The 15,550-nt window shown below is 44.5% G+C and overlaps 1 protein-coding gene across 4 annotated transcripts in view; it reads right to left on the bottom strand.

Moving 5' to 3' along the window:
- Positions 1 to 15,550, bottom strand: part of LOC137434311 (EP300-interacting inhibitor of differentiation 3) — a 68,860-nt gene that overhangs the window by 53,142 nt on the left and 168 nt on the right. For 3 of the 4 annotated variants that reach the window (XM_078785488.1, XM_078785486.1, XM_078785487.1), the window contains exons 2-3: positions 14,439 to 14,561; positions 6,347 to 6,427 (exon numbers count right to left, since the gene is read on the bottom strand). In XM_078785488.1, the coding sequence (XP_078641614.1) occupies positions 6,347 to 6,427; positions 14,439 to 14,544 (187 nt within the window). In that variant the 5' untranslated portion in view covers positions 14,545 to 14,561. Of the gene's footprint in view, positions 1 to 6,346; positions 6,428 to 14,438; positions 14,656 to 15,550 lie in introns of those variants that run through there. The other variant, XM_078785485.1, reaches the window with a different exon arrangement.

Here is a 15,550-nt window from a genome sequence, read left to right as displayed (position 1 = left end):
GAACAACCAGGACCCTTCCTCGAGCTGGCCGCCCGGCCAAACTGAGCAATCAGGGGAGAAGGGCCTTGGTAAGAGAGGTGACCAAGAACCCGAAGGTCATTCTGACTGAGCTCCAGAGATCCTGTGTGGAGATGGGAGAAACTTCCAGAAGGACAACCTTCACCACAACACTCCACCGATCTGGGCTTTATGGCAGAGTGGCTAGACGGAAGCCTCTCCTCAGTGAAAGACACATGAATGCCCGCTTGGAGTTTGCAAAAAGGCACCTCAAGGACTCTCAGACTGTGAGAAATAAGACTGTGGGCTCTAGGAAGAGTCCTGGTTGTTCCAAACTTCTTCCATTTAAGAATTATGGAGGCCACTGTGCTCTTGGGAACCTTCAATGCAGCAGAAATTTTTTTGTAGGCTTCCCCAAATCTGTGCCTCGACACAATCCTGTCTCTGAGCTCCGCAGGCAGTTCCTTCGACCTCATGGCTTGGTTTTTGCTCCGATATGCATTGTCAGCTGTGAGACCTTATATAGACAGGTGTGTGCCTTTCCAAATCATGTCCAATCAATTGAATTTACCACAGGTTGACTCCAATCAAGGTGTAGAAACATCTCAAAGATGATCAAGAGAAATGGGAGGCACCTGAGCTAAATTTCAAGTGTCATCGCAAAGGGTCTGAATACTTATGTCAATGTGATATTTCAGTTTTTTTTTTTTAATAAATTTGCAAAACGTTCTAAAATCCCGTTTTCTCTTTGTCATTATGGGGTATTGAGTGGAGATTGATGAGGGAAAAAATGAATTTAAACGATTTCAGCATAAGGCTGCAACATAACAAAATGTGAAAAAGTGCAGGGGTCTGAATACTTTCTGAATGCACTGTTGGTCCCTTAAAGGAGTTATTTCATAGGACAAGATTACAATAGTCCCTTCAACTTATCTAGTGGGTTAGTACGTCATAATGCGTTGGAGCAAGGGTAGAGAAGGTTCTTCCTCTTTTCATTGTGGGTAATAATAGCGCACCCTGTGTTCATTTAATAGGAGGCTTGGTTCTGCGAGTGCTGGAGGAGGATGAACCGCCTCATTTGCATATCGCGCCATAATCCAATGACCCCTTTCTTTTATTCCCAATCTTCTCTCACGACCCACAAGGACACAGATTCCACACTATTTCACACCACACGATGGCACCCATACCATGTCACCTATATCATAATTACAATTAAAGGATTCTACAGGCTGAGGTGCTCGTATGGTGAAAATTTCCTGTCAATCGGTCCAACAACTGCAGAGAAAATGATTTTTAAAGGAAATAAATCCGAAAAATAGCAGCGGCACAATCATTCACATGGCCTGAAAATAAAAAATTGAGAGTTTCTTCTTCACACAATAATAACTTCCAGACTGTGCAACCCAATCATGTTGAAATTTTAAAAACTTATTCACCTTTATGACAGCTACATAACATTAAGGTTTCATGTTAATCAATGCAGCGGTTCAAGAGATATAAGGTTTTTAAGATTGTTGTTCAATTTTATTCATTGTGGCCAAACCATGTGACTTATCGCTACTTCCCAAATAAAGTTTTAACTTCCAGACATGGGCAACTTAAGTCTGAAGTTTCCCTTTGATATCTTCCAAAATAATGAAGGAGATAGGTTTTAAAGTTTATACTTCAAAGCGTCATAACTCCTAAACGATGCGACGTTCGAGTTGTTGGATTATCAGAGGGAACTTAAACTCAAGGAGTTGGAATGAATGAGAGAACGGTGAGAGGTAGCATCCATGCCGGCTAGTTCGACAACCAGTCAGAACGCCTGGGATGTTGGTAGGCATGTGAGGCTGGTTCCACCCTTCAATGAAAAAGAGGTAGCCAAGTTTTTTTTACACTTTGAGAAAGTGGCTCAAATGCTAAAATGGCCTGTGGGGTCCTGGACAATGTTAGTGCAAAGTGTTCTGGTGGGTAAAGCTCAAGATATCTATTCGGCTTTACCGATTGACAAATGTACAGATTATGAGGAAGTGAAGAAAGTCATTCTCAAAGCCTATGAATTGGTCCCTGAAGCTTACCAGCAAAAATTCCAGAATGCCAGGAAGAGAGAGAGTGAGACCCATGTGGAGTTTGCCAGAATGAAGGAAACCATGTTTGATCGGTGGTGTGACTCGAAGGGGATTGGGAAAGACTTCGAACTGTTGCGACAATTGATCTTGGTGGAGGAATTCAAACAGTGTGTCCACGAGGACATTAAAGTACATCTGGAGGAAAAGAAGGTACCAGAGTTGTATGAGGCAGCAACCGTGGCAGATGACTATGCCTTGACACACAGGATGGAGTTCCACAAACCTAACTTCCCGCCTAGAGTTCGCCAGGGGAGTTATGGTACATCTGGTGCGGAGAACGAAGATTCATGGGGGCGGCCCAGAGATGACCATGAGGACACATCTGATACCACGACTTTTAGGGATCAGAAGACTACAGTTCCAAGACAGACTTATCTTCCGGGGGGCTCGAGGCAGACCACGAGTTTTTCCTCCGGGCCTACTTGCGCTTTTTGCAAGAAACCTGGGCATTTGATGTCCCAATGTTACGCCCTGAAAAGGAAAAATCAGGAGCTGAGTCAGACTAGTACAACTCCGAATGCATTGGCAAATGCGAGAAATCGTCCTTGGAGGACAGTGCCTTGTGAAGGTTCCCATGCCAAAGTTACGGCATCACAGAACGACCTTGTTCAAGAGGGTTACAAACCTTTTATTTCAGACGGGTTTGTGTCACTGGATGGAAACCTGACTAACCAAAGACCTGTTAGGGTATTGAGGGACACAGGAGCACATCAATCTTTGATGCTTGAGGGCATTTTGCCATTGTCAGAGAAGACGGCAACTGGTGTTAGTGTTCGTTTACAGGGGGTTGGTGGCTATGTTAAAGCCCCACTTCATGTCATCCATTTGGTGTTAGTGTTCTGGTGTTAGTGTTAGTGTTCGTTTACACCAGTAACACCAGAACACTAACACCAGAACACTAACTAACGCCGGCTGATGAGCCCCGTCCGTGATGGGGACTGGGGCTTGAGACAGTGTCCCACGAACGAGGAATTCCCAGTAAGCGCGAGTCATCAGCTCGCGTTGATTAAGTCCCTGCCCTTTGTACACACCGCCTGTCGCTACTACCGATCGGACGGTTTGGTGAGATCCTCGGATCAGCCCCTGCACGGGCCGTTCTCGGCTCGTGCCGGTGCGCCGAAAAGATGAGCGAACTTGACTGTCTAGAGGAAGTAAAAGTCGTAACAAGTTAACTGGTGTTAGTGTTCGTTTACAGGGGGTTGGTGGCTATGTTAAAGCCCCACTTCATGTCATCCATTTGCAGTCTGATTTGGTGTCAGGACCTGTCACCGTAGGTTTACAAGCCACTCTTCCTGTAGAGGGAGTATCTTTTGTTATCGGGAATGATTTGGCCGGTGGTCAAGTTTCTGGTAACCCGATGTTTGTTAAAAAGCCTAAAAATAACGCCGCGCAGTTAGAGCAGGAGATTCCGGGTATCTTTCCATCCTGTACCGCGACTCGTGCTATGGGAAGGAAGCGCTATGAAGAGAAGAGGAAGGTACTGACGTCACGCTTGGCACAGACGCGTCTTGTCAAGTACCCTGAAAATAAGTGTCAGCACACACGAGTCATGAATGGAGGCAATGTTGGCAAGCTCTTTGTAGGTGGACTGAACTTCAAAACAAGGGAAGATGTTCTGGACTCTGTCTTTGGCAAATATGGACCGCTTTTGGAAGTGCTGCTAATAAAAGACAGGGAGACGCAAAAGTCAAGAGGGTTTGGCTTTGTCACGTTTGAAAACCCAAAGGATGCCAAAGATGCAGAAAAGGATTTGAATGGCAAGGATTTGCATGGTCGGACCATAACAGTAGAGAAGGCAGGCCATGGGCGTCGAGGGGGCTACAGAGGAGGAAAACGTGGAGGTAGTTTCAGGGGTGGCGATGGCTCCCGGGGTGGGAGTAGTAGTTTTGGTGGTGGCCGCAGTCGATATTACTATGGAGGCTCCCAGAGTTACGGCAGCTCCCGAAGGGATGATTATCAGGGTAGTGGACGAGAAGGAGACCGCTATTCACGTGACTACAGCGACAAGCGTTCCAACCATGATTATTATGAAAGTTAGGAAGAGTTGAAGCACTGAATGCTGCGGAGCAGCCGAGCCAAGATTCCCACACGGATTAACCGTGAACTCCACGTTCCTAAAGGCGTCCATGTAGTGAACTTTCCTACACGGATTAACTGTGAACTCCACGTTCCTAAAGGCGTCCATGTAGTGAATACTTCCAGGCCTCACCACCCAACCACCATGAAACCTGGCTCTCAGCTCGGCCTCCCTAAAAAAGTGCTATAGATTTGCTTGACTTTGGATTTTTGATCACACCCCCTTAACCTTCATTCAAAAAATGAAAAATAAAATTAGAGGTTGATGAGATGGAGTTTGGCTTTGCAGGAGTTCAACTTGGAAAGTGAGAATGTAAAGGACAGGGACAATGTCGTTGCTGATGCTTTGTCCAGAGTGAGCTAACGTTGGAAATATCTGTAGGTTGTTTGAAGTTTTGCTGCTTTACTTTTGGGAAATATTGATTATTGTTGCTCACGGGAATTGATGATTTGGGGGTGAGTTTACTTTTGTTTGTTGGGAGAGTTTTGCCTTCAAAGAAAGTTTTCACCATGTTCAAACTTTCTTTCTTGAGGGGGGTGGGGGAGGAAGTGTTACGGATTCATCACTTCCGTTGTTGTGGTTTTCATCCACTTGAAACATTTCTGGTTCCATGTATCATTATTATTATTGTGGTTTGAGGGAAATGACGGTTATTGTTGTCAAAAGGTAAAAAGGTTAATGTTTTAAATGAAACCGGAACTGGACGACGAAGCGGAAGGGGAAAGAAAAAGGGTGGAACGAGTGAAGTCGGAGAAGAAGCAAGTCGTTTCTTCGTCCTGAGCGAATGTTGGCGAACAACAGTCACTAGCGAACTTTCGGGGTTCCCATGAAAGGGATCCCTATGACAGCGTGGTTAGCACTGTGACGGATTAACCTGCGTGTCAGGTTTTGCTATTGATTCAGGAGAGAATCATCGCAGTGCTGTTGCGCCATGAGACCAGGCCGTCGGCCATTTTGACTCGTGCAGGACTTGTGCTTCGCTCGCGGTTTCGTTTCCTTTCGACAATTCTCACCGCATTCAGACGTCGATCTGGGGCGTGTGTGTGACGTGGCTTTTTGAAGGCTAATTCGTCCATACCCGAGGGTGTGATCTCTCAGTCGCCTGTAGGGCGCCTTTGGATTTCCCAGTCACCTTGAGGGCGCCTTTGTACAGCTTCGGCTGTGTGACTGCCCTTGCCATCCGCATGGGATTCTGGTCTCGATTGGACAGCGTTCTCGCGATCGCTGAAGCAAATCAACTTCGTCTTGAAGCCGGGAATAAGAGACATTGGGGAATGTTCTTGTTACACTCACTTGGAGCACAGTGAGTTATATATTACAAAACTGATGGTACCATCATAGGACATATTGATTGTACTTTTGAATACTATTGTTGTTGTACTGTTATTCTTGTGTGATCTTAATACAATATTTGTTTGTGAGTAACAATTGGGGTGGCTTCTCCATTGATCTTTGACACACAGAATAACACATTTTTCTGCCGTGACTTCTCTCGAGGCTTGGAGGTACACCGTGACCAGGGGGTCGGGGAGGAGCACGTAACAAAAAAACAAAACAAAAACAAAAACCACCTTTAGAGGCCATTTCCCCCGCAAAGCGGGGGTTGGCCTTTTTCGGGCACCGTGGTTGTTGTTGTTTTTGTTGGTCCCCTTTTTGAAGCAATGTTTTACGGCCGGATGCCCTTCCTACCGCCAACCCTGTTTGTCGCCTTTTACGACACACAGGGAATTACCAGTGAACTGGTACTCAATTAGCCGACCTCGGAAAGATGACAGGCTGAATCAACCCCCCTGGCATTAATTCAGCGATCGACCGGGATTCGAACCCAGGATCCTAGGATCCTAAGCTGGCACCCTAGCCGCTAAGCCAACACCAGGCTGGAGGAGCACGTAACACCTATGTCATAATTAGCAGTAAAAAATTATACAGGTCTAGCGAATCAATTGGTGAAATATGTGTGCCAATCGGACCAACGGTTGCAGAGAACATTTATTTTAAAGTTTTTGGACCTGGAAATAGGAGGCGGGGAAGAGTGGGGGAATAAACTATAGTAATAACAATAGGTATTTCTTTACATTGTATGTGGAGGAAACCTAATAAAAACTTCTTGATTCGGATGCCGATGGAAGTCTGTCTGGTGAGTCGGTGTTCTACAAACCTTTTTCAATGAGGTCCTCAGCTTGTTCCAGAGTAGATGCGAGGACATTGTTTTCTGCTCTCATAATTTCTTCAGGATTGTCTAAAACCACGGTAGTAACAATATTAAATTGGTTAGCAAAGTTTTTAAGCAAATCATTTTCTTGAAATATCAATGTCTTAATATTGCATGGAATCAGGGTATTAGAAAAACAAAAAACAATTCGCACCTGTGACCGAAGGAAGCACTTCAGTTTGACATTGTAAGCGTTGTTATTACTAACATATAGGAGTCTATAAGCATATATATATATATATATATATATATATATATATATATATATATATATATATATATATATATATATATATATATATATATAAGTTCAAAACACACCTGGTCACAAGTGTGCCGCACTGACCGGGTCCTCAGTCGAGGTCCTCAGCATCATCCCGTTTCGGCCCTTCAACCTCGATACGGTCAGCTAAGGTGGGCCAGCAGGGGCACGTACACATCCACATGCAGCAACTGCATCTGGATGCGTACATACCCCCACCCCCAGCCAGTGCGAACAACAACAACAACAACAACACCTCCACATCCAGAATCCACAGCACCAAACAAACATGGTGGAACACTCAAACACCCACCTTTACACCCTTCACCACTCACCAACAAAACACACCAGATCATTCATACACATACATACACACCCATACACACACATACATACAGAACACCAACCAAACAACCACCTACACTTACATCATACACCACTCAACACACAAAAACACACTCATGCAAAAATTAATTCATGCAAAAACACACACCCTCACCCACTCACTCATATACACAAAATAAGAAGTAATAATGGTAACAAAAAAAATAAAATAAAAAAAATAAAAAAAATACACACAACCAACCTACACCGTTCGACGTGCCTCCATAAACTTCCTCCATATCCAAAATGAGCCTTTCAAGGCAACCTGGGCCACCTCGTCACACATCCTCCTTCTTTCTGTCCCACACACTCCCAGCCCAGCAAGAAATGCAGAAAAGGAATTGCCAATATACCCTCTACACCCCACCTCAAATGGCTGACACGAAACGTGCCAACCCTTCTCCCGGCACTCTGCCTCCAGATATGTATGTATATATATATATATATGTATATATATATATATATATATATATATATATATATATATATATATATATATTGTTACATATTTATGGGAATGTATGTGAATTACTATTCAGGTCTTTGCTTATCAATGTGTAGTCGATTAAGGGTTGTTGTGGTTGGAGGGTCAGGAGCCCTTCTGGAAAAAGAGACCGGAAACGGAAGAAGAAAGACACGAGGTCGAGAGAAGCGACGAGGATTCTTCTTCCTCGCCCCGCTCCGACGAGAGGTGGGATCGATATTGAGCCATGTGGAAAAGTGGCGTTCCCAATCCCGTCTGGCGAGAGGAGTTACCGGGACGGGTACCTACCCGGTGGACACGTCAAGCTGCCGTGGGGGACCCAGCGTCTGGCACCGTTCGCGGCACCGTCTACAAAGACGCGTACGGGTCGCACGTTGGGGCCTAACACGCGTGGCAAGCGGCGTGTGGCTTTTGCCTGCTTTACAGTACCCGCTTCGCGTGGCCAGGAGGGGGCTGCAGCCGTGGTTCCCGGTACGATACCTGCCCGGTGGAAAAACGTCCACCCGGGGTTCGTTCAACCGCCCGAGTGCGGCGAAGCCGACCATCATCTTGGTCAGGAGGGGCCCAGAGACATTGTGAGGGACAGAGACCAAAGGGGGTCGTGAGTACAAAAGGGGACACACGTATGTAAGATGGCCATCTTAATCATCTAGGGGATTGATTGTTGAGTGTGAATTGTGGATGGTGGATTGCTCGGGGAATATATCCTTGATTGTATCATTGAAATTGTATGGTATCATTACCATTGAAATATATCATTGAAAATCAGTTTTCTCTTGGGTGGAATTCATAGGGATTGCGTTGCGAAAGCGCATATATAATACCACTTTCTGGCGAAGTTCCTCTCACGGTCCGGGGGTCACCGAGACCAGGTAGTCACCGAGGGGACCACGTAACAATATATATATATATTTATATATATATATATATATATATATATATATATATATATATATATATATATATATATATATATATATATATATATATATATATATATATATATATATATATATATATATATATACTGTATATATATATATATATATATATATATATATATATATATATATATATATATATATACTGTATATATATATATATATATATATATATATATATGTATATATATATAAATAAATAAAGTTACATACATATATATACACATACATAAAGTGCCTATAGAAAGTCCACACCCCCTTTCAAAATTTTCACCTTTTGTTGTCTGATTTGGATTCAGTTAACAAAGGATTCTAGCCTGGAATTAAATTGCATTAAATCAGACCTTTCCCACCTTTATTTGCACATCGTATCCCGCAACTTGCAAGTGAAAAACTAATTGTACAAATTTCAGAAAATTATTTAGAAATACAAAACTATAATATCTTGGTTTGATAAGTGCCAACCCCCTTATAATAGCAATTGTAAGTTAGCTCGGGGGTAACCAATCACCTTCAAAATCATGATTATCATTAGGTAGGAGGCGTGGGAATTTGTGATGGCGCATCATCGACTTCACTCTAGTTCGTTTTGGGGTTACCTTTGCATTTTGTATAAAACCACCTTTAGAGGCCATTTTTCCCCGCAAGCGGGGGTTGGCCTTTTTCGGGGACCGTGGTTGTTGTTGTTTTTTGGTCCCCTTTTTGAAGCAATGTTTTACGGCAGGATGCCCTTCCTGCCGCCAACCCTTTTTGTCACCTTTTTACGACAAACAGGGAATTACCAGCGAACTGGTACTCAATTTGCCGACCTCGGAAGGATGACAGGCTGAGTCAACCCCCCTGGCGTTATACACTAGAAAAATATACACTAGAAATATACACTAGAATTTTGTATACACTGGAATATAAGACCTATCGCTTCGCTGATGGGAATACCAATCTTTGTGTAATTGTGAAAAAAAAACAGATTTTGTTAATGGAGAAAAATAAATTTGTATTGGGAAATGTATTTGTATTTTGGAGAAAAATAATGTAAATGGGTATGATTTGGCTTCGTGGATTTGGAATCAACGTGGTGGATAAAACATCTTTGTAGGGAGAGGGATACGTGGTTATGTTTACTTCCTGAGAGTGGTTTCATTGAAATCCAATCTCAAGTTAACAAAGGATTCTTGGGCGACTCTTCTCTCCGTGCAGAGATAACCAACTTTGGATCGTGGAGATAAAAAAATATATATACTGTATATTTTTTGAATGAAAAACATTCCTGGGAGTTACCCGAATCCACGGTAGTTGGATTTATTGAAATCTGTTAATCCGTTCTCAGGTTATAACATGACAGACAGACAGACAAACACGGCTACCTTTTATAATATAGACGAGAATATAAGACCTGTCGCTTTGCTGACAGAAATAACAATCGTTGCTGCGATGGCTAATATATGGGAGAAGAAAAAAAATAGGATTCTTGGGAGATCCTGCTCTCCGTGCAGGGATAACCAACGTCGAATGTTGGCATTCGCAGTTTTGACACTCGTGTCCATGTAGCCATAAAAATAAAAAAATTCAACAATTTTTGGGGATCACAAACATTCCGGGGAGTAACCAAATCAACCGTAGTTGGATTTATTGAAATCTGTTCTCAAGTTATAACACAACAAACAGACAAACAGACAGACACGGCTCTTTTTATAATATGTGCTAAATATATGTGCTAATATGCATATGTGCTAATATGTGCTAATATAATAAAAAGACACGGCTCTTTTTATATGTGCTACTAATAATATTGTTGCGGTGGACGGAGCGAAATCCCATTCCCGGTACCAACACGTTATGGTGCTCGGACAGGAATCCCGCTACTGAACACCGAACCCTCCGGCGGTACACCAATTTAGATGGCCGAGCGAAAACCGTTGGTAACCACCAGAGTGATGGTAATGTCGTTACGGCCAATCTTTACTCTGGGTACGAACAATGGCGGATCAATGGAGGAAAAGACATTCACGGACAGAGAGAAAAGGAAAACGTTTTAACAATTTGATTTATTTACAGATATTTACAATGTAATTATTTAAATAGGAAAGAAAAAGGGGCGAGAAGCAGGAACTTAGCTTATTCTACGCCTTATTACGATTACTACAAATAAACACCACATGGGCCCAGCACACTTTCACGGGGGAAGGGAAGGGGAATGAACAAACAAACGTAGGAAACCTGATAGCACAAAGGCTACAATGCTCTGGATACCTCCCAGCATGGCAGAGTGAGGTCGATCATCATCACGGATTTGGGCAGGTAAGGTCGTGCACACGTGCACCAAAAGACAGTCCGGCAGCCAGTGGAGAACAATGAACACGTGCAAAACGAGCAAGTTCAAGGCCTCTTTGCCGTGTCCACGTGCAGCGAGAGGGAGCAGGGAGAGTCCGGCCAAGAGAGCAATCACGTGCAAAGGCTGAGTGAACCCGGCAGAGAGAGACATGCCCAGAATCGAATAATCTTGCAGACACGTGGTGAGTGGGCCGAGGGAGAATGGCCAGAGCGAGCGAATGCACGTGTGCTGAGTCACAAAGTCCACGCCCAAGAGAGTGCAAAAACGTGTTCAATCCCTTTGTTCACCCTCGTCGAGGGAGGGGGGAATCTTGTAGGTGTCCTTGCTCCCTATTGGTGGAGCTCATTACTCCACCCCACAAGTTCCCCCAAAATGATTCAGGACCTGATTGGTGGGTTTCTGAGCCTGGACACCATGGTGTGCCTTTGAGCCAGGTGCGTTGACTGGCAAATTATCCCTTATGAGTGGAGGACCTGTCCTTCCTTTCCCCAACGCATAAAGACATAATAACCCGAAATAAGGGAAAAGGACTAAGTTAATGGTCTGCTATGAAATAACTATTCTAAGGGACCTGTATGGTGGTTGCCATTACTTTTTAGTGGTTTCCCAAAACCGCAACAATATGCATCCTGTCTAACCATATAGAGGTATAAGAGTTACTTATTCTTTCCTGTCCTTTCTCTAAAAGGGCCGAAGCTATAAGAAGGATTTCCGAAAACAGGATTTCTGTGATTTGTTGCTTGTATCAGAAGCGTGACCACCATTTTCACGACACTAGTAGATGCCCCGAAATGCCCCTATGAACTACTATCTCATATACAAGCTGAGTCAGGACCATTTGGAACTGTGTTTTTTTTTTTCCTGCCCCGAGAGCATGTGAGGAACTTTAATAACAACACGACTGCTCGTTAGTTTCAAGGTGCGTATAAGCATCGCCTGATGAGACGCAATGTGAAGAATGGCACCGGCAGTTACCTGCTGAAAGACGACTGCCATTCTTCACACATTGTTGGACACAACAGTAGATGACGATCAGGTACAGATGTTGATGACAATAAATGGTAGCTGACGATGACATACTGGTGAAGACGGCATCATCCTGCTACACCACGATTAAACTGCTCCGTCTTTGCAAACGAGCTACAGAAGCTCTTATTGGGACACGTGTTGCAAAACAGATGCCAAATTTGATTGTGGTTCGGAATGATCAGTGACTGCGTGTATTATATGCCAGTGTTATGGACTTTCACAAACTTGCTGGGATATGAAACATTCCTATTGACATTTGTAATTCTTATCAAAATCAGGATTTGATTGTTTACTCCGAGCCATTAACGCAGGATAACTTTGTGTCTTGATTTCCAGTTGATTAGTTGCCTGGGCATTTTAATTAAGTTTGTGAGCCACTAACAATGGAACAAAAGGGTTTTATTTGTGTTTTCTTGTGAAATATTAATCCTTAATGTGAGCACGTTTGCTTTCTATTTGATCTGTCGCTCTTTTCTCTCTCACTCCATTCTTTTGGGTTTTTTTTAAATCAACATCTTGTTGATAGTTACCCAATCCCAACAAGCACATATCATTCATAGATAAACTCTGTGTGTGTGTGTGTGTGTGTGTGTGTGTGTGTGTGTGTGTGTGTGTGTGTGTGTGTGTGTGTGTGTGTGTGTGCGCGCGCGCGCGCGCGCTTGTCTGTCTGCACTCACGTGCATCTATCTGCGTGTACCCGCCTGTGTGCGTGCGTCTGTGTGTGCGTGTGTCTGTCTGTGCTCGTCGGTGTGTGTGAGCGAGTCTGCGTGTGTGTGTGTGTGTGTGTGTGTGTGTGTGTGTCTGTGCGTTCATCTGTGTGCATGAGTGTGTCTGCCTGCGTGTGGGTGTATGTGTGTGCGCATCTGTCTGTGCCCGCGCGTGTCTATCTGTGTGCACCTGCCTGTGTGCATGCGTCTGTCTGCACTCGTATGTGTGTGTGAGCGAGTCTTCCAGCGTGCGTCTGTCTGTGTTCGCGTGCGTCTATCTGCATGTACCTATCTGTGTGTGCGCGTATGCGCGCGCGTGTGTGTGTGTGTGTGTGTGTGTGTGTGTGCTTGTCTGTCTGCACTCGCGAGCATCTATCTGCATGTACCTGCCTGTGTGTGTGCGTCTGTGTGTGTGCATGAGTGTGTCTGCCTGTGTGTGTGTGTGTGTGTGTGTATGTCCGTGTGTCTGTCTGCGCTTGAGCGTGTCTATCTGCGTGCACCTGCCTGTGTGCGTGCGTATGTGTGTGAATGAGTATGTCTGCCCGCATGTATGTATATGTGTGTCTGTGTGTGTGCGTCTGTCTGCGCTCGTCTGTGTGTGTGTGTGTGCGTCTGTCTGCGTTCACGCGCGTCTGTCTGTGAGACGTGCGTGTTAGCTACCTCCGATATTGCGTGCATACACCAACAAATGAACAAACATGGTGGACAATGGCTTCAAAAATGAGCATCCTCTCCTTTCCAGTTAATATAGAGATCAGTGGTTCGTACATATACATCAAGACATTCCCTCACGGTCCCCCTGTGCTGTCTTTCCCTCGTGGTCCCCCTGTGCTATCTTTCCCTCGCGGTCCCCCTGTGCTGTCTTTCCCTCACGGTCCCCCTGTGCTGTCTTTCCCTCGTGGTCCCCCTGTGCTGTCTTTCCCTCGTGGTCCCCCTGTGCTGTCTTTCCCTCGTGGTCCCCCTGTGCTGTCTTTCCCTCGCGGTCCCCCTGTGCTTTCTTTCCCTCGTGGTCCCCCTGTGCTGTCTTTCCCTCACGGTCCCCCTGTGCTGTCTTTCCCTCACGGTCCCCCTGTGCTGTCTTTCCCTCACGGTCCCCCTGTGCTGTCTTTCCCTCACGGTCCCCCTGTGCTGTCTTTCCCTCACGGTCCCCCTGTGCTGTCTTTCCCTCACGGTCCCCCTGTGCTGTCTTTCCCTCGCGGTCCCCCTGTGCTGTCTTTCCCTCGCGGTCCCCCTGTGCTGTCTTTCCCTCGTGGTCCCCCTGTGCTCTTTCCCTCGCGGTCCCCCTGTGCTGTCTTTCCCTCGCGGTCCCCCAGTGCTGTCTTTCCCTCGCGGTCCCCCTGTGCTGTCTTTCCCTCGCGGTCCCCCAGTGCTGTCTGTCCCTCGCGGTCCCCCTGTGCTGTCTTTCCCTCGCGGTCCCCCTGTGCTGTCTTTCCCTCGCGGTCCCCCTGTGCTGTCTTTCCCTCGCGGTCGTCCTGTGCTGTCTTTCCCTCGCGGTTGTCCTGTGCTGTCTTTCCCTCGCGGTTGTCCTGTGCTGTCTTTCCCTCGCGGTTGTCAGCTCTTTCACGAGCCTCGATTGAGTATATATATATAAATAAATAAAAAAACAAAAAAAAAAAACTTGATGGGAACCGGGTTCAAGTATTAATGCAACTGTACATTTTATTTCCACATTAGATTAATTAACATTAACGATAAACGACATCATTAACGATAACGACATTAACGATAACGACAATTAACGATAAACGACAATTAACGATAAACGACAACGATTAACGCAAGGACATTAACGAATGCTTTCACGTCTGTCTTCAGAAAGATTTGTTCACATGAGCAATGTCGCCTTGCTTTACACTCTATAGTATAGCGTTGGGACTGTCCCTCGTCTCTGGTGATTACCTTTGATTTGGTCCATGAGAGTACGGTATTGTTGCCGAATCTCTCGACGCCTTTGTTCCTCTTCATAATTTCTGTCGTCTCCATTCACTCTTCCTGGTGCTGCCATGGTGGAAGTTATTTTTGCTGATGTGCGGTGAAAAGGACGGATCACCTCAACAATCTGCCACACTTATGCGCATCCCATAAAAAACAACAACAAGTACAGATGACATCACGTGTTCCGTTCTGGCGCGACTCCGTTGACTGACATTTGTCAGAATTTTATTATATTCTTGTATATTTTGTGTATAATTATTTTGTGAAACAGATATATCGTCCTATATAAATTTCACTTCAAAGGGATGAACAAAATAACAGCAAGTGGAAAAAAACTGGAACCAGCTTCACTCGATAAATCACAGCTATACACCCGAAAGCAAATGTACCACGAAATTTCAATGGGATCTTACTGCGTCCTTGGACGAATGTCGCACTAAATTGCCAAGAGAACTAGAAAGAGCAATCAGAGATTGCAGACCGTCACCAGGATAAATATATTTTGTGTGGTGTTTGTATGGTATGGGTGTGGGGACATCCAAATCCAAAAATACGTAACGTTTGAGGTTTGAGGATGCATGTCCAAACGTTACAGAGAGTTACAGAGGTGGGGTTCCAGCGCCATTTCATAACGCTATCAACAGTTATATTTTTGCCTTCACAGTAAGTACAAATGTGCCTTATTTATACTTATAGCTTGTCCGCCGCACAGAGCAGAGCAAAACTCCCGCGTTTTTAACATCACTTCCGTCAATTCCGTCTCCGTGTTATTTATTTATTTTGTCCACTTGCATTTTGAGATACTTTCTACTTTACCATTTGAGCTTTTGTCATCAAATTTTTAACAAACCTTTATTATGAGAAAATGGAGAACACTAATTAATCAATTTGAATTTCGTTAAAAAATCAAATAAAAAAACTGTTTTCGTCATGTTTAGAAACCGTAAGAAGAAGAGGAGGTAAATGGAAGGAGCAGAAGAAGAAGAAAAGGACGGACGATGAAGAAAAATACGAAGAGGAAGAGGAATAAAGAAACAGAAAAAGAAGAATAAGAGGAAGAAGAGGATGATGATTAA

Source organism: Myxine glutinosa, chromosome 10 (genome assembly GCF_964187855.1).
Source record: "Myxine glutinosa chromosome 10, kmMyxGlut1.1, whole genome shotgun sequence".
Lineage (NCBI taxonomy): Eukaryota > Metazoa > Chordata > Myxini > Myxiniformes > Myxinidae > Myxine > Myxine glutinosa.
This window is presented reverse-complemented; position numbering and strand designations above follow the sequence as displayed.